Below are 20,079 nucleotides of genomic sequence, written 5' to 3'. Positions count from 1 at the left end.
TATTTATCATATTTCATGATAAATATGATAGTATTGCCCTGCAGTTCTGTTAAGTAGGCTATCACGTACCAACAAATTTCCAGTCTTTCAGTTTTTAATTCATGTTTAAATCAGCTATAATTACTGCGAAATAAAAGCACATATGTCCCGGGCAATAATAGTAAAACAGCAGAAATTATTTGAAGCGATCACTTCGCTTCAAATAATAGTAACACTCAACATTTCTCCAATTATTAAAATGCACAGTCAAGTTGTACCAACTTCAAAGAAGTGTATAAAGGAAGAAGGTGATTAATTAAGGTGGTAGTTTCTCTGCGCAAAAATAAGTGAGAGATGTTAAATAAGAGCCAAGTGCGGTTCTGTGGCATCAAAGAGCTGTAATGCCGCTTTTCACTCTTTTTGTGAGCGACACGCTGAGCTGCACAAGCCGTCAGAGACAAGCTCTTATAGAGACAGAGCCGAGTGTCCCTGTATAGCAATCAAGACAATGTGCTGAATGGGCAGTCTAATTATAAATGTGCCATTTAGACTTGCATTTGGTCTCCAGAACCGCCTTACCTTATGAGGAAACCTGCGTTCACAGCTCTACTAAGAGCAACTGTTCAAAACAAAAACAAAATACCACAAGGATAAAAACTTCAGTACTTCACACCTCAAAGAGCAGATGATTGTTTCTCCTTTTCACTCTGGAGAATGTATTAGTGTTTGAGGAGTTTTAAGGAAAGAACAACAGAGAGAGAGATAATTGTGTTTTCATTAATTAGCCACAGGTGTGTCATTTGTGTGGTCAGACGCACGTGCTCACGGTATTGAATAAATAGAAGAAAGACACAACTGTACAATTCAATTTTTTTAAAGTTTCCAGTGTTGTCATAGCTGATTCTCTTCTATTAAAATATATTTATATCACATCATAGCTCCCGCAGCCGTCTTAGAAGGCTGGTTTTTGTACACAGGGAGTGTGTCTAATTTTGGAAAACGTCTTAAAATGGGGGGCCATCTCCTCGCAACACACGCTGCCAATATAATTCTCAATCAATGATATTTCACGTACTCTTCCATTTATGATAAACTTGGAAAATAATTTATTACATTTGTGCAACATAAATATTTCCTTATGGACAATGTGTCAAAAAATTTGAAGAGCTTTCCCAACACTCAAAAAAATGGCCAAAGTTTATTTTAAAAATATATAAACAATAATTATTCTATTTAAAGGCCAGATGATTAATTTTCTGAATTGTCTTACAGCAACAACCGGACATTTGCAAGAAAACAATTAGGCTAATCATTATTAATCACATTTGCACTTTTCACAAGAAAACCTCTTTTCAGTCAGAGCGCCGAGCTTCAGAGACTTCGGCTTAAATGGAAAACTGTCTGTTCAAGTACATCTTCTCTAAATGGACAAGCCTTGCGATTGTTGGATTTAATTTATGGCTTATGCATTCTTTAGAGGTCGATTCCCCTGACCTCCCGAGAAAGTTAAAGAAGAGCAAATTCCCAGGCTACACGGCGGCCAGAGACTGTGGGTTTCTAACATTAAAAAAACAGACAAAAGAATCTACGGGTAAGAGGCGGTTTTGAGGGGGAAAGAGCCCTGGAATGTATAAAGGTATAATGAGACATGAGCGAAGGCTTCAAATAAACTTGTACACCTCACATGCAGAGAGAGGAAACCTACCAGGGCGCACGTCATTGCCAATGAATAGTAGGCTACCGCTTTGTGGACAGAAGTGAAACTGCCACCAGCAGAAGAAAGTTACAGGACATGTAAACACAAACACCAAAGCGCTGCCACCCTTTAAATATTTAACACTCTAGTAAGAATCACCACTTATTTATGATGTTTGGTGAAAATGTTATCCGTGACAGCGGTCCGGGATGGTCTGAACGCTGCAGTTTACACTGCGCAGCCTGTGTCCGCTCGCACGGCTTCACGCTGCTGAAATAAACAAAGAAAAGAAAAAAATGATTTCAAACCTTCGAACGATGGTTTAGGTTGTTTCGGAGTTTAGTTCCGATGAAGTTAGATGTTGAATTAACGCGGATTTGCCCATTCTGGGGTGTACCCGAGCGCCTCCGAGCCAGCACCGCGCCACTCTAGTCTCGCGTGTACTCCGCTTGTTTTGGTGAAAGCGACGCATCAAATAATCGCAATAGCCTAATTAAAGTTTGACAGTCATTCTCCCCGCTACAAATTGCTCGAGCCCGTGTAAGCATAACACATAAACAACTTTCTAAAAATGGTTTTAAAGTAAAATGCGCGCACCGTGCCGGAACATGTCACTGGCAGCGCGTTCGACTTTTAGGAATCAGCAATAAAACACAAGGTGAAGATATCAGGACAACATAGAGCGTGTTGAAAAGTACAGCAAACGTGTTGTTTACCTTGATGATCTGAGCCGTGGTGAAGATATGTATGCGTCCTTTCCCGTGCGTAAAGACAACTAGACTAGGCTATACTTTGTAGAAAATGATCACTGAGCTATCTGTTGAGCGAAAACTTAAGTCTGCTCACACGGGGCCATATGAGGGGATCCCGTATACTCTCTGTGAAGTTCAGCTGTCCTAAACTACAAGTACCTTTTGTTGTTCGCCTGTCTGTTCTTTATCTCCTCTCTTCTCTCTCTCTCTCTCTCTCTCTCTCTCTCTCTCTCTCTCTCACACACACTCAGACAAGAGAAGACGATGAGTAGAACTGCTGTCAATCTTGGCAATCAATGCGCGCAGCCATGTCGCAAGTATTCAAAGCATTTCCCGTCGTGCAACATCAGAAAGTGAGTGGCCAGGGCATTGATCTGAGGAAGGCAAAGAGGCAGGACTCCCCCCTCCTCCTCCCAGACAAGAGATGCGAGAGAGAGAGAAGAGAGAGAGAGAAGAGAGAGAGAGTGAGTGAGAGAGAGAGAGATTTGTGGTTAAATAAAAGTGGAGACAGGGAGGATGGTTGTAACTGCCCGCAGTTTAGTCAGTTTAATAAGCTTACTTAAATGGACATCACTGCGACTACAAAGTTAAGGATGACTTTTTGCCCCCAGAGATTCTACACTTTTTCCTTTTAGTAAAATAGTGACACTTTTTTACTTATTTTGTTAGAAGACAAATAACTCACTGGCCTCTCCAACTTCACTGAAAGTGTTTCAAAATCACAGTTTCTTGACAAGAAAATACTTACAGCTGATATGAGATCATGAGAGCAGGTGAGAGAAACCCTGTAAGAGGGTATAAGGAGTTTAGGCACTAGTTTAGACTTGTGTGATATAACTGCATTTATTTGCATAAATTAAATCAGCACCTAAAATATACATAACGTTGTTCTTTCTTCTAACTTTTTTTTTAAAATGATCATGTAAGAAACAAGAAAATTTGATTTACACGCTGCCCAGAGGTCTCCAGCTTCTTTTCAGATATGTGCACATTTCATGGACTGGAAGTCACATTATGCACCGCAGCTTTTGTAGATTTTAAGACAATTATTTTGACAGATTATGCTTTAAAAGTACGTCCAACATATACATTATTCTCGTCGTGCAGAACGTTTAACATTTATTTTCACGCCGTCCATTTATTATTAGATAATTAAATCATTACATTCAAAGAACATGTCAAAAATAAAAGACTTATCCTCATGATATGGTCAGTTTGGAGAGTCAAACAATTTAAATTAATCGACCGATTTTAGAAATACAAATTATTAGTGTGTGATTGTTTAAAAAAATATATGTAATGTGGGCAATGGCACGAGAGAAAATGTTCTTATCCAGCATTACATTTAACTTTTAACTTTCATAGACTGTTAAATTTTAGTTTTTAGTTTTTGTATAAAATTCCAGAAGGGGTTTAACACAGAAGATATAACTCTACGTTGCATCAGTACGTTGATGCATGCTCAGTTAATATTATGTTAGATCGATTACATTCATTTAAATAAATCCTATATTGTGTTTTAAAACAGATCCGAAAACAGCCCTTTGACATCTGAAATTTAAGCAAATGTCCCGCGGCTGATCCAGGCAACCCAAAGGTTGCGATTTCTTGCCAAAACAGAAGCTTTTACAATGAGACACTTATCTGTATTGAATGAGCATATGTTTTATATTATCAGCTGAGCTTGGAGGAGGCCCACAGATGTCAAACACACAAAATAAATACAACAATAGCACCGTGCACAAATCAGAGAAGAGTCCAAATAGAAAGACAAGAGCGAGACAAATGACGGAAAAGTTATAATCTATAAATCAGCAGCAGCTTTTTGTGACAAGCACAAAAAGGACATAAGCCCAATACACATTACAGCCCTCATCCACCATGACTCCGCTGTTCAACATGCCATAAGTATCATAACAGTAGACTATCATGTAGGCAGCCACATAATGGAAATAAGAAAGTTACTTACAAAGAGAGGAGACAGCAGGAGAAAATTCTGATTGTTAACTGCAGAGTCACATAGAGCTAAAAGAGGGAGGAGAAGCAGAGAGAGAGAGAGAGAGAGAGAGAGAGAGAGAGAGAGAGAGAGAGAGAGAGAGATTTGGCTACACAAGTCATCCACAACATGGCATCAGCTCAGACTCCTGTGCGCCTCACTGTCCCTATCTTTTTGTTCAAGGTGAACACACACATACATACGCATCAATCAATTTCCTTTTTGGTGTAACTCCATTGTATTTTCTGCAGTGTGTAAGTGTAAATGTTCCTGCTGAAATTTGCTTGAAGGAAAAAAACAAGAAAGAAAGAGAGACCTACCTTTCCGAAAGAAACTTTTTCTGTACTTCTGCGGACACTTTGAACTTGAGCGCCTCCTGAGATTCAACAATGTGAAACTATAGGAATCTAATACCCGTCACCTGTTTTACAGAGCAGACAACTCATGCACAGTGAAACGCCTCAGTATGGGGAAATTATACAAACTCCTGTATCAATCTAACACTATTTTTCAGATCCATGCATGATGATTCATATGTGATATCTGCTCTATGTGTGTGTGTAGTCTCTTCAGGAGCGGACTTACTGGGACTGAAATGTGTGTTTCACGTGTCTCATACGCCACCTTTTGGACACTGCGGGAAACACCCACAGATAATCTTCACACCGCAAAAATCAGATGACTGTATTAAGGACAATATCTGAGGATTTGGGCCACAACCGTCTGCCTCTTTTAAGGTTAACCGTATGCTGCTTTAAATGGTGTTTAAACTTGGTCAACAGTGTGCTGTACCCTGATACAGGCTCATGGTAAAGATTGCATCTTAGCAGTAAAATAATTTCCTTCAAACACTTGAGCTTGCAGCTTTTGGACAGAAGAGAGAAAAAATGATGCAAAAAGACATGACTCATTGTATTGGATGTGGTATTTGTTACCAGGCTTTAATCTGTACAGTGCAAGATGATTATTTATGGGAGCAGCTGAGCAGGTGCCAGCGGGTGCGGGATAGTTCTCAAAACACAAATATAGACTACTATTTCTATAGAGGTGACTGTAATGGCTTCCTCTTTATAGCTCAGATGGTAGTGCATGAAGCCTGCATGAAGAGCAAAAGACACTCCAACTTGTTGGGGGGTAAGGCAGACACATTTGCATACCCTGTGAGTCTTTGATGCATCTTGAAATTCAAGTCTAGCCCATAAATATTTGAAAAGGAGAGTGCATGAAAATCAACATTTTTGTTACATTAAATTAACATGTGTTCTTCTCCTGTTCTGCATGGTTAATTAGAGAACACCATTCAGTCAGTGAGTGATGTTGGGGGAGGGGGGGTGCTTTGATTACAGTGCAGCCAGAGCAGGTTTCAAAGGTGTGCAGCTGATTCAAGCTTAGGAATACAGTTATTTGTATTCTCAACGAGGACTCACAATTATCTGCATTATAAAAGAAAAAGCTTTTAAAAGTTCTACTTCAAACCTTTGACATTAAACTAATTAAGGCTATCAGGACACGGGATAGCCCCTTTCACAGAGACACATAATTTTAACCCCCCATTTAACATTTATAAACAGCATATAAACAATTAATAAATGTTTATTACACATCATAACACACAGTTGTAAGCAGATATAAGGACATTTTTAAGTGTTTTTTGATGTCTTTGTTAATTTTATTTTCTTTATCGAAAACAGTATAACATTTATAATCTTCAGTAGTTTTAAATACATTTATTAACAGTTGTAAACCTGCAGTACATGTGAACAAACAGTTAATAGGTGCTTTATATCACACTGTAAAATTGTTACGAGCCAGTGTATAAATATCTTAGAATTGTTTTTCATTATATAATTTTGAACTCTAACCTACAAAGGATTGGTACATGTGCATAATCACATAATACATATGTATTATTAAAACTGATGGGTATCCTTAATTCATATATTCTTAATAAAACATGTGCAGCTATCCTTCCTGACTTGAGAAATGTGCTGATGAGCATACTTTTGTTTTTCACTTTTATTCAATTATCAATATTTTTACAAGCATTACTTTATGGACAAGTGACAGAATTTGCTGTATTTTAAATGTGTAAGGATGTGTTGAACAGATTCTAGCAGCTGATTTTAGCACAAGAGGCAGTAGAGGGTTCTGGGGGAAAGAACATTTTGGCAGCTCTGCCCAATATTTGACAGTGAGCGCAGTAAGTGACTTGAAAATGTAAGGATAGATACGGTATCTGTGTTTTAAATGTGAATATAAATACATATATATAAATATACATGTTGCTCTTGCTTTGTAATCAGTTGCAGCTCACTTAGAAGCATTGTCCTGAATTTTGGATGTGCGCTCTATAAAAAGTGTAAATGAATAACATACTAGAAGAATATCTTTAATGACAAGAAATCACATAATCCTACATACATGTCTGACCTGCCATCAGTGAGATGATTCTGCCAGTGGTCAAAACCGCTGACGCTGACCGTCCAGTTGTAAAGGACCGACATCCACAAAACCCACACAACTTAGTCATTACTGAATGCCAATTATTATGCAATTAACTCAAACACTATTTGCATACATGCAAATCGCCTCTCTCCCTATTGGACTTGCAAAGTGGGACGCTCTGTTCTCATTAGTTGACCCAAATCTCTTACTCGTAACTCTGGATTTCATCAAAGTTTAGTCAGGATCTAATATTTCCTTTCAAGTTAACAGAGAACCACTGATTAATCATGTTGAAATAAGGAGTGCAACATGCCAATTCTAATTATATACTTATCAGGGACACCATCACACAGCCTGTGCCAATAGTACTACAAATATCAACTCTGTAGTACTCATGAATACACCAATTATTTATGGAACTATATATGTAATGTATTTCTAAATACATTACTTGCACTATTATTTGAGGCTCAATCAATAATCTGGTAAGGTGAAAACTTCTTGTCTTTCACATAAGATACAACAGCAAATGACACACAAGTATGAATTTTTGTTCTGCAGCTATAACCTTTGTGTTTTTAAGTATTTCATCAAAACACATGTTTTAAAGTTATGGCCTAATCTGACAGTTACAACTATATTTTTCTGTATTGATTTATTACTGATGTATCTAAAAAAGACTGATGGGAAAAGACTGATGCATCACCATGATACTGCACTGTAGATCTGTAGATGCATTTGTAGCCTTTTCATTTGAGTCGCTGAATGTAGTAAATTTCCCTTAGATCAGTGTGTATGTGTGCATAGAGCTGCTAGATTAAAGAGGAGGCCCAGGGGCATTTGGTTCATTTACAAAGCAATTGCTTTTATGTACCAAAAGCCCAATTCACTGTAGGTATTGTAAAAGCCTTCCATTTAAGGAACATGAGATTAATTCATTGTTTAATGTAACACAGCACCTTTTCAACACACGCTTAATCATTTATGTTGAAGGAATCGTGTTCTCTTACTGTTTAATATACTGTATTAAGCCAGTAAACGTATTACTCAATATTTATTGTTTTCACATTTGTATCATCTCCAAAATGATATCACAATTGTAAAACCTAAACATAATGGCTTTGAAATAAAAGATTACACAAACGGCATTGTTTTACTTACTGCAAATAGTTGCAGGTCAATGTGGTGCAGCATGACTGTAATTCAGCCTTCCCTCTATTCTTTTTATAGCATGCACGCACATTGGGAAGAATATTCAATGATTCCTAACTCTTCAATTATTCAACAAATCACCATTCCATTTCTTACATATTAAAAAATGTACCGTATGTGGGGCTTGAAAATGATAAAACAGCATAAAATACTATTTTGAAATCAGAGCACCTATTGCACCGGCTTCCTTGGTTTTGTATTTGTACAAATGGACTACAATTTGGATCCCCGCAGTGTGCAAAGGAGGCGCCGGCTGTGTTTCTACTGTAATCTAATCCTCAGACATTCACGGCAAGTAACAATAATATTTATGTGATGGAAATAGGTATCACTGGGAATCAATATAGGATTTCTCCTTTCTCTTGTGAGAAACTGTGAATATATTACAAATGCAGTGTGCAGCGCAGTGAACAATATAGACCCGAGAACAAGGTCAGACTCCTCAGCGTGGTCTCAATAGACTCTTCCTTTCAGTCATAGACCTGGCAAAAAGGAAACCTGACAAATAAAGCAACAAAAGTCAAAGCTTTAACCTGATGTGTCAGAGTGATTTTAATCATACTTTAAACATTGACATGAGGCACTTTTACTTTTGTGATTTTAAATCAGACATTTTATTTACTGCTACTTACTTATTATCTTTTATTTACTTCTACAAAAACTACTCTATGACAAACATCCCTGTCAGGAAACTGAGCACTATGTCTCTCCGCATCTGAAAAAGCATCTCTGAAAACAGTAAGTATTTAGAAAAGGTTTAATGCGGGAGACCTTGATTGCATTAAACAGAACAGGACCCAATTAGCATAATAGGCCCTCTTTCATTCTCTTTGAAGTCCAAAGCATAGAATAACAAATGTATATGAACCACCAGCCAAACGTCAATACATGGAAATGCCACAATCCTCAGTGGAGGGTCTTGGGTGAGTTTTTGCAGGAGGAGGGAAAAACATCCCATTTTATTGCAAAATAAGCAGAACAGAGGATGCGATGGGTCTTCTAGCCACCAGGGCCAGTAGGCGCTGTGGGGCCCCTGATCCTGGAGGAGAGATGGAGGCAAAGAGGATGGGGCTGCTGAGGGAGGTGCATCCTCCTCTCTCAGGTGTTTTCAAAGCACACCATGGTGCAGACGAGTGAAAGTAATTACCGTCCAATTAAAGATAAAGATGTCACTTGGGAGGGAGCCGCAACACAACAGCTCACTGTCAGACAAGCAAAGGAAGGCGAGGGCGTTTCACGTCCCATCAGCTTACGTGCCAGGGTGATTCATGTTAAATGCAACATTTGGTAATAACAGCACGTCACACTTTATATTTAAGAAGATTTTCTCTATATTCTTTTCTTTTTCAATCAAAAGTTCAATACATGTATTTCTCAGAGGTTTCTTTTACAATTGCAATGGAGACATAGTTAATGATTTAAAGATATGAATTCTGTACTTCAGAATCCAGAGTTATTAGTATCCACCTTCTTGGCTGAAAATACACGGAATTAAAAATGCCCTTTTGAGATGGAAAAAGCTTTGAACTTAAGAAACATTTCAAGAAGCCTCTCTTTTTTGTATTGAAAGTTCACCTCCTTTGAGCATGCCATAGTTTGGTTCCCTTTTCAAATAATAGAATGAAGTTTAATAGGTCAGGGCAATCAATGTGGAGGTTCAAACAGAATCTTGGAGCTATGATGAGTGCACATTTTGTACTTTTCCTTTGTACATGATTAGAATAAAGATACGGTCAATAAATGCAGCAGTGAAATATAATAACGAACAAAGGCTATTTTAGGTTAAAAGTTAAGTAAAAGTTGCCTTTCGTAGTCTAATTTCTCAATCAGTAAGAATAACAAACCATAAATCTTTGGATTGGATTTGGACAGTTTGAACATCTGTGTACCAAGCCCCTAAAAGCAGGCAGCAAGGAAAGGAAGACAGTCACTGTCCAGCTCCTGCAGTGGAAATCAATAACAAGGACAAATGAACTTGATGAGCCTGTGTCTCAAAACATTTAGACTTTGTGAGAATATTTGTGCAACAGATGTTTTCAATGTTTTTTAATACAGCTCAGTTGGGTATCAAAGGTTAAATAAATATTCAATGTCACACTCTTACTGTTAGTGATGGAGGAAACATGAACAAAATACTGTCTTGGTTCTTTTTCTTGAGTTTGGAGATGTTCGTCTGTTGTATGTATGGTTCCCGGGGGTTGATTTGTTGATGATTTCTGACTGTGAAAATGTGACATTACTTACTAGGTCAATTATAAGGCAGTGTAAGCTGTGTCATTAACAACTTTTTTTAAACCACTAATGCAGAACAACAGAAGGTCATAGATTATTGAATTTCCCTTCAAATATAACATTTTATACTAGAATTATATATGTGTTTGGCTGATTTGATATTGTCATTGGACAGCTGAGCCTATATGGTTTTCAACTCATTCAATAAAAATTAAATAAATGTAATAGATATGTAAAAAAAAAAAAAATAGACACATATGTGATAAAGCAGATATTGTGTTAATATCTTTAATATTCACATTTTTATAAATTTCCATTGTGCAACCTTCCCCAGTCACACAGAAAATATGTTAAAGGTTATTTTCGTCCTGATGTAAGCAAAAATAAAATTCATTCTGGCAAGCTAAAAGGAGACTGGCAGTGCTACAGGTACATACATATGATATTTCAAGTGGTTTGGTGTAAGAATATTATTTTTGACAAAAATACTTCCATCATGACACATTTAGTACCTCTTGTTCTTAACACCCTGTACCTGATGAAAAAACAAACAAGTTCCCTGTTTAGATCACACTGCAAGTAAAAGCAATTCAGTCATACATTGAAAACATGATACAGTGTACAATTCAAAGTGCAATAACATGTAGAAAATATTTTTTTATTATTATGAAATTAACATTTGTTAGACACTTCCATAGTTAATAAGCACAGCAGCTCCCATTGCAAAGTCTTCCATTTTCCTGTCGCTCTCAGCAACTAGAAACACTTTAACGAGTCAATGCTGCGTGAGCCTCAGAGAGCAGGTGAAATGTTTAGTACTGCTGTATGGAGGGGTGCAAATGTCCAAAATCAAACAAAATCTTCATCCTCTCATCTTCAAAATCCAGTTGTTTTTTGTCATCATGGAATAGCACCTCAGTGTCCAGAAACTGCTTGAGCTGAGAAGTGATAAGAGAGAAAGACAAAGTAAGTACAGCAGAATTTCAAAATCAAAATGAAATAATACTAGAGTTGTTTTTGTTTTTTTAATGTTTTGGAGCCACAAGTGAATGAGTCCTAAACAAAATTATTAACACTAGGGAGTCCAGGCCCTCCTGTCTTTTAAGATGTCGTTCCTGTTCATGCACCACGACCAAAAACATGTGCAACATTAAACTATTTTTTTTTCTCCTTGACATAGAGAATGTAAAAGTCAAGTAAACATCTAACCTAAACCTCAGGCTGCACTTCTACTTGTGGGTGAACAGTTATGCAAACACTACAATTGTTAACAATACTGTAACTTGATAACCACTGAGAGGGATATCCACGCACTGTAGTTCTGAATTATTTTACTTAAAATAAGTTCAATTACTAGATCCTGTGTGTTATTCTGATCTTTAGCGATGAACACAAAACTGTTAAGTGGCAGAGCAACTTTTACAAACCAACTACACATCACAGCCCACCTCTAAGAGCTGACCTGAACATGGAATGAGAGAGCTACAGAACAAAAGTTTGGAAAAATAAGAATCACGCACGGCACATCAATACACAGAAAAGCATGCAGTCACACAAGTTCTTTTGACATCACATGAACACTGCATTATACTAAAAGGTCAAATGCAGCTAAATGGACACTTTGTTACTGTGCGTGTGTTTATATTTATCAACATCGGATTATTTTATGCATGTGTGCCCAAATATTATAATATATAATCAAATATTTGTCAGTATTGGCTGATGGAAGTTATTTACAGTTTTTCTCGATTGCTAAGACACATTTCTTGAAAGCTGCTCTCCTTTTCTCTAAACTGTGAACACAAAACACAATTTTCAAGCTACATTCACAAAACCTCAGACTCTTCTTGCAAAAACCAAACTTTCACCTCAAAACAGTTCAATCTGTGCTCAAAACTGAACTATGTTGTCAAATCGTGCCCCGAGTCAATCAAAATTAAAAACACTACTGAACAGTCACTAAACACTATGTAGAAAAATAGAAAACACAATGCTCAGGACATGAAGCTGGAGAAATACATGTTTATTGTTCACTGTAGGCTCAAATGCATGTTGCAAAACAAAAAAACCCTGTGCATTTAGCACTTGTACAAAAAGAGAGAAGAAAGAAAATGAGGAGCTGGTGAATGTTGTAGGGCCCCAAGTTGGCATGATGGTGGACAACCCCATGATTGCTGATGGCAGCACATAATGTGACATTGCCACCATGCTGCCCAGGAACACCAACAATAGCCCGATGGCCAATCACATTACGGCCTCTCCTTCTCCTTTTGGTGAGATTAAACCCAGCTTCATCCATGTAGATGTATTCATGGGGTCTTTCCATTGCATCCAGCTGAAAAACCCTCTGTAGAAATAGATATAGTTTTGTAAGTGATATGGAAAAAGTGATTTAGGCCACTACAGTAAATCACTACTTAGAGTAATCAACGTTGAATGTGTCTGGATATATGCCAACCTGTACATACTGGAATCTTTGCTCTTTGACTCTGTCTGAGTTGTGATCAAAGGGCACTCTGTATAGCTGTTTCATGCGCAGTCTGTTGCGCTTGAGGACACGATCAACAGTAGAGAGGCTGACACTGTTGATACCCTCAAAATTTACATGGTCCTCAATGATCTTCTGCTGAAATTCACTCAGTTTAATGGCATTGTTCTCATGGACCATATCAACAATTAGGGTCTCTTGATGTGGGGAGAACATACCTGTCCTCCCACTCCCATGTGGCAGTCTTTCAGTTCTACAAAAAGAGAACATGGAGTTACAAAAAAAATATACATGGAATACTAGGCCTACAAACAGTTAGACCAACCGTTCATTACAATACTACAGTATATTGGGACAGTGATGTGAAACATATATTTACTTACCGTATACTGTGGTACAGTATATAGTATGTCATACATCTGTCTGTCAACATTTACATACTGTACTATAATGTCAAAAAAAGGTAATTACCTGTTCTCAAAATCTTCGGATTATGGTGGACACAGTGAATCTACTGATGTTTGGTTGTACCCTTTGTCCAGCCTCCCTCATGCTCATACCATGGACAAGAACATGGTCAATCACAGTAGCTCTGATTTCATCAGATATTACTGTTCTTGGTCTTCGCTGACCACCTCGACCTCCTCTCACACGAACTCTTCCTCTCAGATTTCTATCCATTGTAGGGCCTCACAAACCAGTGCTCTCTGAACTGGATTACTTTATATGTTCCTTCACATCATTAGCCACAAGTGTGATCAATTTTGAGTTGTTGTGTTCAAGTGGTGACATCTGTGCTTTAATTGTGTTTGACTTTTGTCACCTGTGCTCACCATTATGCAGCACAGGTGCATCACAATGAAAATGTGTTGGCAAGTTGTGTCTAAACAGGTGAAAAGTGCTTATGGTTTTGCCAAAAGAGTGATTGATTCAATCAGTGGGTTCAGGCAACTGAGCATTTGGTTCAGACAATAGGGTTTAGTGTTTTAGCAATTGAGAAAAACTGTAATAAGGCAGTAAAATGACACAAACCCTCTTTCTGCGTTTACAGTAACAACGGTGATATCTACTTTTTTTCTGACTTATCACTGCCAGGCTACAGATGGGGAGCTAATTGGTGCTGTGGAATGCAGCTGTGCTGACTACTGAACTGTCAAGGTGCTAAATCAAAAGGTGTCTCTTTTGTTAATTATACACAATGCTACAAACAGTCATGTTCGTTTGAGCCCTTTCTTTCCTCAACCATCCATAAATATTTTGGCAGTGGTACAAAAAGAAAAAAAAAAACTTACACACAATTATCACAGTGGGATGAGCAGACTGCCTGCAGATGTTTGTTTGGATTATAATGGGAGCAGAGGCAGGGCTTCCCTAACCTAGACAAGGTGCATTTCCTACAATCACAACAGAGCAGTAAGCATGCAGTGAGGTGCAAAGCACACAGGAGCCCCGCGTTAGAGAGAATTAGTGAGGCCTCGAAAACATTAGCACCATAAAACATGCAGTTAGGTCTTACTTTATTTCTCGGATTAGACAAACGTGTAGTGAATCCCGTTGCTTAGAGGAGAAGGAGGCGCCAGAGATACAGGAGGAAGAGGTGGAGGCGGAGGAGGGGGTGGGGGTGGGGGAGGAGGGGTGGGGATGTTAGCCTGTGTTGGAACTACGGAGGAGAAGACAGAAGGAAAACAGAGAGGGAGAAGTCAAATGGCCAGTTCTGGGACAGTTTTAAGGCCACAATGAAGGCTAAAACACACAATGTTTTCTGAAAGGACACACAACACTATGAAAGTATTCAAACGCTGTCAATAAAATAAAATAAAAAATAAAAATAGGTTGTGCCTTGCGCTGCTTTTAGTCAACCTATTTTTATTTTTTATTTTATTTTATTTTTTTCATTATGTCTCTTATATTTGATCTAGATTTTAGGCTCTACTGTTAGTGTTATCTGTATGCACCGGGGGTCTGAGAGTAACGCAATTTCGATTCTCTGTATGTATGTAATGTACGTGTGGAAGAATTGACAATAAAGCAGACTTGACTTGAACTACACTTACACTTCCTGTGTTCTGCATACTAATGACACTGGGGTGGGCGACATGGATAAAATCTAATATCACTGTATATGTCATTTTATTGTATATTTGTTATTCTGGAAAGTCAGAAACCTTTCTTTAGTTAAAATAACCAGATGTCTGAAAGTCTGTTTTTTGTTAATCCAATAAATAAACACCTGACAAATCAAGGTACTCCGTCACATTGATGCAAAATTCCTGTAAATCCAATATTGCCATGAAGCAGTCCTACTCAATGATCTGCAGCATTGCCCACAATGGCATGATACAATTGGATATATTAAAGGGATAGCTGTCACAATATTAATTATAGAGCTAGTCAATTAATTGATTAGTCAATCGACAGAAAAGTTATCGACAACAATTGTATATATATTTGTACCTCGAACATTCTCTGCTTCCAACTTCTTGTTTTTCTCTGTTTTATATATCATTGTACATTAAATATTTTTAGACTTCATCCATTGGTAATATCTTTTTTAGACTAATGTTTAAACAAAATGAGCCATTTAAAGATGTCACCTTGGCAACTGAGAAACTGATTGCTGATTGATTGCTTTTTTCACTATCTTCTAAAGTTTTAAATACTGAAACTTTAATCAGTTAATCGAAGAAATAACTGATAGATTACTTGATAATGAAAATAATGATAGTTGCAGTCCTAGTATAAACACAAATCTCTGATGGTTGACACAGTATATATTGTCATGTCAACCAATATGTAAATACAGTTTACAAGAAATGTAATTAAATAGCATAAATGTAATACACCATCAAAACCGGGTTGTATGGAGGTTAAGGCTGCAACTAACAATTATTTTCATTATTGATCAATCTGTCGATAAATTTCTCTAATCAGCTAATCATTTTGTCTACAAAATGCCAGAAAATAGTGAAAATACCCATTACCAGTGCCCAAGGTGACGTTTTAAATGTCTTGTTTTGTTAGAACATCGGTCCAAAAACCCCAAAATCTTACGTTTACTATCATTTGAAACGCTTAAACAAAATTTGTCTTTTTTGCTTGAAAAATAACACAATTTATTCATCGATTACGAAAGTAGTTGCCTATTCATTTTCTGCCGATAAAGGTGCCCCTCCCTTATTCAGGAACGTAAAAAGATCCATGAGTGTAGATCCAGTGTGTGTAATACAATAGTTCTATGCAGAGTTTATGACATCAACGTGATTTCAGGTAACATGTTTTTGCTTGAGAATCCCAAACAGTGAATGAATTGAAGGTATTTGATAAGAAGAAAGTCATTAGGATGTTAGATGTCTGCAGTTAACATCTCCTGCACCATCAGTCATTTGAGGCTTATTGTAATTCTTTTCAATATTCCTGACAAGTAATTACAAATTACCAAATTATTTAACAATTTAGAATAACAAATTCAATAATCATAAACACCTTTTTAACATATACTGTACGTAATTGCAGTGCTGCATATTCCTGCTTTTATGCCGGCATTATTGAAGTCTCTCATGCATAATACTGTGAAAAAGACTCTTCTTTTAATTCAGGGATTTGAAAGTGCACCAGCATACCTTACTTTAACACCAAAGGGAGAGAAATTCATTGATTCAGTCTCCACTGACAAGATGCCACCAGTTATATTCTCTGACATTTCTCTATGCTGGAAATAATGTTATAATTGTTGACTTTGCCTCACTGTGCATATTAAGCTTCCACACACACTGACAGCTTGAGTGTTACTGTGTGTGACAGATATATGTGTGCATACGTGTGTGTGTGTGTGTGTGATTGTGAGTGAGGCAGACAGACTGACAATCTGCTGCAGCTAGTGAAAATGAACTTGCCTGTCTGCTGTAGAGTATGAAAAAGATGAAAAGTGAGTGCAGTGTCTTTTATGCAGGTTCAGAGTTATGTTCAAAGCAGCAGCAATGGTATGCAGAAAGAGAGTAGAGTTTGACTGGGTCATTGATCAGCACACAAAATGGCCTCATCAAGCAATTCCTCCCCTGTCTGAAAGATTCTACATGGATTGCAATTAGAGACTATCTGAACTCCTAAGAAGGAATAATGTTCAGTTATTAGGAAATGAACAGCCTTATTGCTTGACTCTGCACCTTACGCCCTTCTTATCTCCACTCCATCAATCCAGCATTCTTGAAAGGCCACTTCCCTCTCTTTATCCCTTCTTCAACCAAAAGATGTCAATTTGATGCCGGGAGAAATTTTACTGAAGTTGTCGGCACAGGCTTTTTTTTTTTTTGGCAGATACAGTAATTTTATTATTATATTATTATTAAGTGTTTCTGTGGAATAATGATTTTTACACTCCTTTATAAAGCAAAGATGTATAACTTACAACCTACAGTCAGAAACAAACAGAAAATATTGTCAAATTATATGAATGACCAACCTGCGACCAGTTTGCTCTTGAGCGAAGCCTCCGAGGCGAGAGCGTAGGACATAGTGATGATCCTCTCCTGCTCCTGCAGAGCTGAGTCGAGTGCCACCAGCCCTACCTCTGGCTTGTCCACAGTCACTGTCGGTGCTAGGTTTTGCACACTGTCCCATGCCACAAAGAAATAAAATACCAAATTGACACAACATGATACATTGATAATAAGGTGGAAATGCGTTGCTTGCTGTGAGGACACTCTCTTGCCACATGCCCACCTACAGGGATGTCAGAGAGAAGCCTGAGATACAGTCTAGTGCCTTTGAAGGTGGTGGGAATGTAGCACCTTGCTCAAGGACACATCTGTGCGATGAATGATTGCCAACAAAGGGCTTGAACTTGAGTATTTTGGTTTAACTGGATGTTTGGCTAACTACAAGGCCTTCCTGAAACCCCAGAATTAGCTGTTTATCAGAAACAATTAAATGCAAAATCAGTATTATTTTATTTTATTCACCTGGACTTTGCCAAGATGCTTTTGATGCGCTCCACCTTACGATGGCGCTCCTCCACCTCCTGCGGACTGAGGGGCTCCTCAGGCTCTGAATCCACATAGCGCTCTGGGATCAACACTTTCTGAGGCTTGGAAAGCTACACAAAACATATATAGTGGATGTTAAGATCTAAGCTGCTTTATTATCATCCATGCTATTAGGTCACCCAAAAACAATTGTCTATCCACTTGCACAGCTGAAGGATATGCAGACTGATATACTGTAAGAGGGATACACAAAGTTCACTAAGATAAGCCTACAACAAGGAGTTAAACTGTTCTTGGACATTTAGCTACAGCATTTTATTCAACAGAGCGCTTGTGGACTGAACTGTAGTTTAACAATTGTATAGGTTTTATTATTTTTCATTAAACTATACTCTCCAGCTTGGTTGAGGCCATGGTAACCTCAAACTTTTTAATGAATTCAAGGTCATTTCTTGAATTTCTGCATTTAGAAAGTATAAACCCAAATCACATACCCAAATCAGTTGAATAGTTCTTTTTTATTCAAAATCTTTTTGTACTTTTTGGACTGTGATTACATGTATTCCAGCTCTTTTTTGTCTTTGGTTGAGCGTGATGATTTTTCTTCTACCTTCATCATTTCATATTGACATTAAACCCATCAGTTGTATTTCTTCGCTGAGACAAAGACAACTTACCTCTTTGTTAAGGTCCAGGTCATACTCTAGTGGTTCCAGGTCGACCTCATGGGTGGGAGGGGTTGTGGCCATGGAGCGGAAGGTCAGCCATTCATCAGAATGCGAGCGGGGTCTCTCTTTGTGCTCCGGAAGTCTTTCCTCCCCCTGAACGCTCCTAACTCCCTGTGCCTCCTCCCCCTGAACAGCCCTCTCGAGCAACTGCAGGTCAAAGTCCTGCTCTCTCTTCCACTGGACAACGCACAAAAGGAAAAAAATAGACAACAAATGTGAAACAAATTACAGGATGCTGCCATCCTGTTGTCTTGTTCATCAAGTAAGGGTGAAAGTGACTTGTTTCACTTGCCTTCACACATAATTTCATGTAACAAGTACTGTACAACACACTAGTTATCACTAGTTACTGGTTGCAGAGAGAGTGTGTGTGCGTGTGTGTGTACAGGTGTGAAAAAAAAAGAGGGAGCATGCATCGATATATATGAGATATATATCCATGCTTATATGAAAATGAAAGCTCTGTAAATTCTTCACAACAGTGATAAAGACGACAGCACAATGCCACTGAAACAAACAGGAACAATCACTTCACTCATACTGATGACAGTTTCACAAAACACGACCATATTGTATGTATGTGTAGAAAAAATGTAATAAATAAAAAACATGGCAATACGAGTTCATTAGAAAAATGTTTATTTGCAAACATTCACATTTGAAAAAGGACGGGTTCTTATAACAAAAAATTAATTAGCAGATAAAAACACCTATGTTTTGATATGAAATGGATTTCATACACATTAGTATTGTCTAAATAAAAGGCTTCCTCTCACAAAGACTGGTAAGTGGTAAATGGGAAAACAGTAGGCCCCCGATCCATTAACACTCAGACCATCTTTATCAAGTAAAAAAAATTAAATCTAGCAAGAAAATTGCCATGATTAGGCGTTGAGGTTGAGTAGGCTTAAATAGGCATTGCTCAGTGTATGTCAGTGTTTTGGTCAGTAGAAAATAAGTAGGCACTTTCTTTCTCTTTCTCTTTCTCTTTCTCTCTCTCTCTCTCTCTCTCTCTCTCTCTCTCACACACACACACATAAATGGACAGCTTAGAGACAGCAACAGCACTTATTTGAATAACAGCAGGCATTAATATCTGAATGAGGAGAGAAAGGACTCTGGACAGCACAAGTCACTGTTAAAGGGTAGAAAACAGTATGGTAGTATGGTAAAAATAAAAAATACTGTCAGAATGAAAGCAACCATAGCCAAGAAATGGAAAGATCAGTGAGGAGAGGTGAGATGGATCAAGCAGTGTTTGGGTCTATAACAGAGAATAATGGGGAAAATGCCGAAAAATAGATAAATATGGGGGTAGATGGCATTGACGGCCTTTGTCTGAGGTAATTAGTGTATTATGCGTTTGACAGGGAATATATATTATTTGTAAAGATACCATCCCTATTCAATGTCAATTTAATTATTTCCACTTCATAATAAACACTTTTTGACAATTATATAAGATTTGTACACACTTTTTGTGCTACAGGTGAGTGTTAAGTGTCAAGCAGAAATTGTTATCCACTTATCTGTATAGGCCGTTTTCACATATGACATTTTGATATGTCA

General features: G+C 37.7%; 2 protein-coding genes and 1 long non-coding RNA gene across 28 annotated transcripts in view; all 3 read right to left on the bottom strand.

Annotated features, from left to right (window-relative positions):
- Positions 1-4,415, bottom strand: part of LOC122874085 (transcription factor SOX-6-like) — a 140,508-nt gene extending 136,093 nt beyond the window's left edge. For 2 of the 11 annotated variants that reach the window (XM_044191673.1, XM_044191717.1), the window contains exon 1: positions 1,984-2,103. The gene's annotated coding sequence lies outside the window, so the exon portion shown is untranslated. Of the gene's footprint in view, positions 1-1,834; positions 1,946-1,983; positions 2,104-2,391; positions 2,824-4,396 lie in introns of those variants that run through there. The other 9 variants (XM_044191708.1, XM_044191654.1, XM_044191679.1 and 6 more) reach the window with 9 other exon arrangements.
- Positions 4,416-10,586: 6,171 nt separating this feature from the next.
- plekha7b (pleckstrin homology domain containing, family A member 7b) overlaps positions 10,587-20,079 on the bottom strand; it is a 68,816-nt gene continuing 59,323 nt past the window's right edge. For 14 of the 15 annotated variants that reach the window (XM_044197851.1, XM_044197879.1, XM_044197859.1 and 11 more), the window contains 5 exons: positions 18,460-18,687; positions 17,759-17,892; positions 17,260-17,408; positions 14,317-14,460; positions 10,587-11,250 (listed from right to left, as the gene is read on the bottom strand). In XM_044197851.1, coding sequence (XP_044053786.1) covers positions 14,330-14,460; positions 17,260-17,408; positions 17,759-17,892; positions 18,460-18,687 — 642 coding nt within the window. In that variant the 3' untranslated portion in view covers positions 10,587-11,250; positions 14,317-14,329. The remainder of the gene's footprint in view (positions 11,251-14,316; positions 14,461-17,259; positions 17,409-17,758; positions 17,893-18,459; positions 18,688-20,079) is intronic. The other variant, XM_044197899.1, reaches the window with a different exon arrangement.
- Positions 12,315-14,310, bottom strand: LOC122876964. 2 transcript variants are annotated; one of them, XR_006378163.1, is made up of 2 exons: positions 12,771-14,310; positions 12,315-12,659 (listed from the first exon to the last, which is right to left on the bottom strand). It is a non-coding gene; the product is annotated as an uncharacterized LOC122876964 (long non-coding RNA). The 2 variants fall into 2 exon arrangements; XR_006378164.1 differs by having other exon boundaries at positions 12,781-14,310.

This window comes from Siniperca chuatsi, linkage group LG1 (genome assembly GCF_020085105.1).
Source record: "Siniperca chuatsi isolate FFG_IHB_CAS linkage group LG1, ASM2008510v1, whole genome shotgun sequence".
Taxonomy (NCBI): domain Eukaryota; kingdom Metazoa; phylum Chordata; class Actinopteri; order Centrarchiformes; family Sinipercidae; genus Siniperca; species Siniperca chuatsi.
Note: the sequence above shows the minus strand (reverse complement) of the source record. Positions and strands in the feature narration are given on the sequence as shown.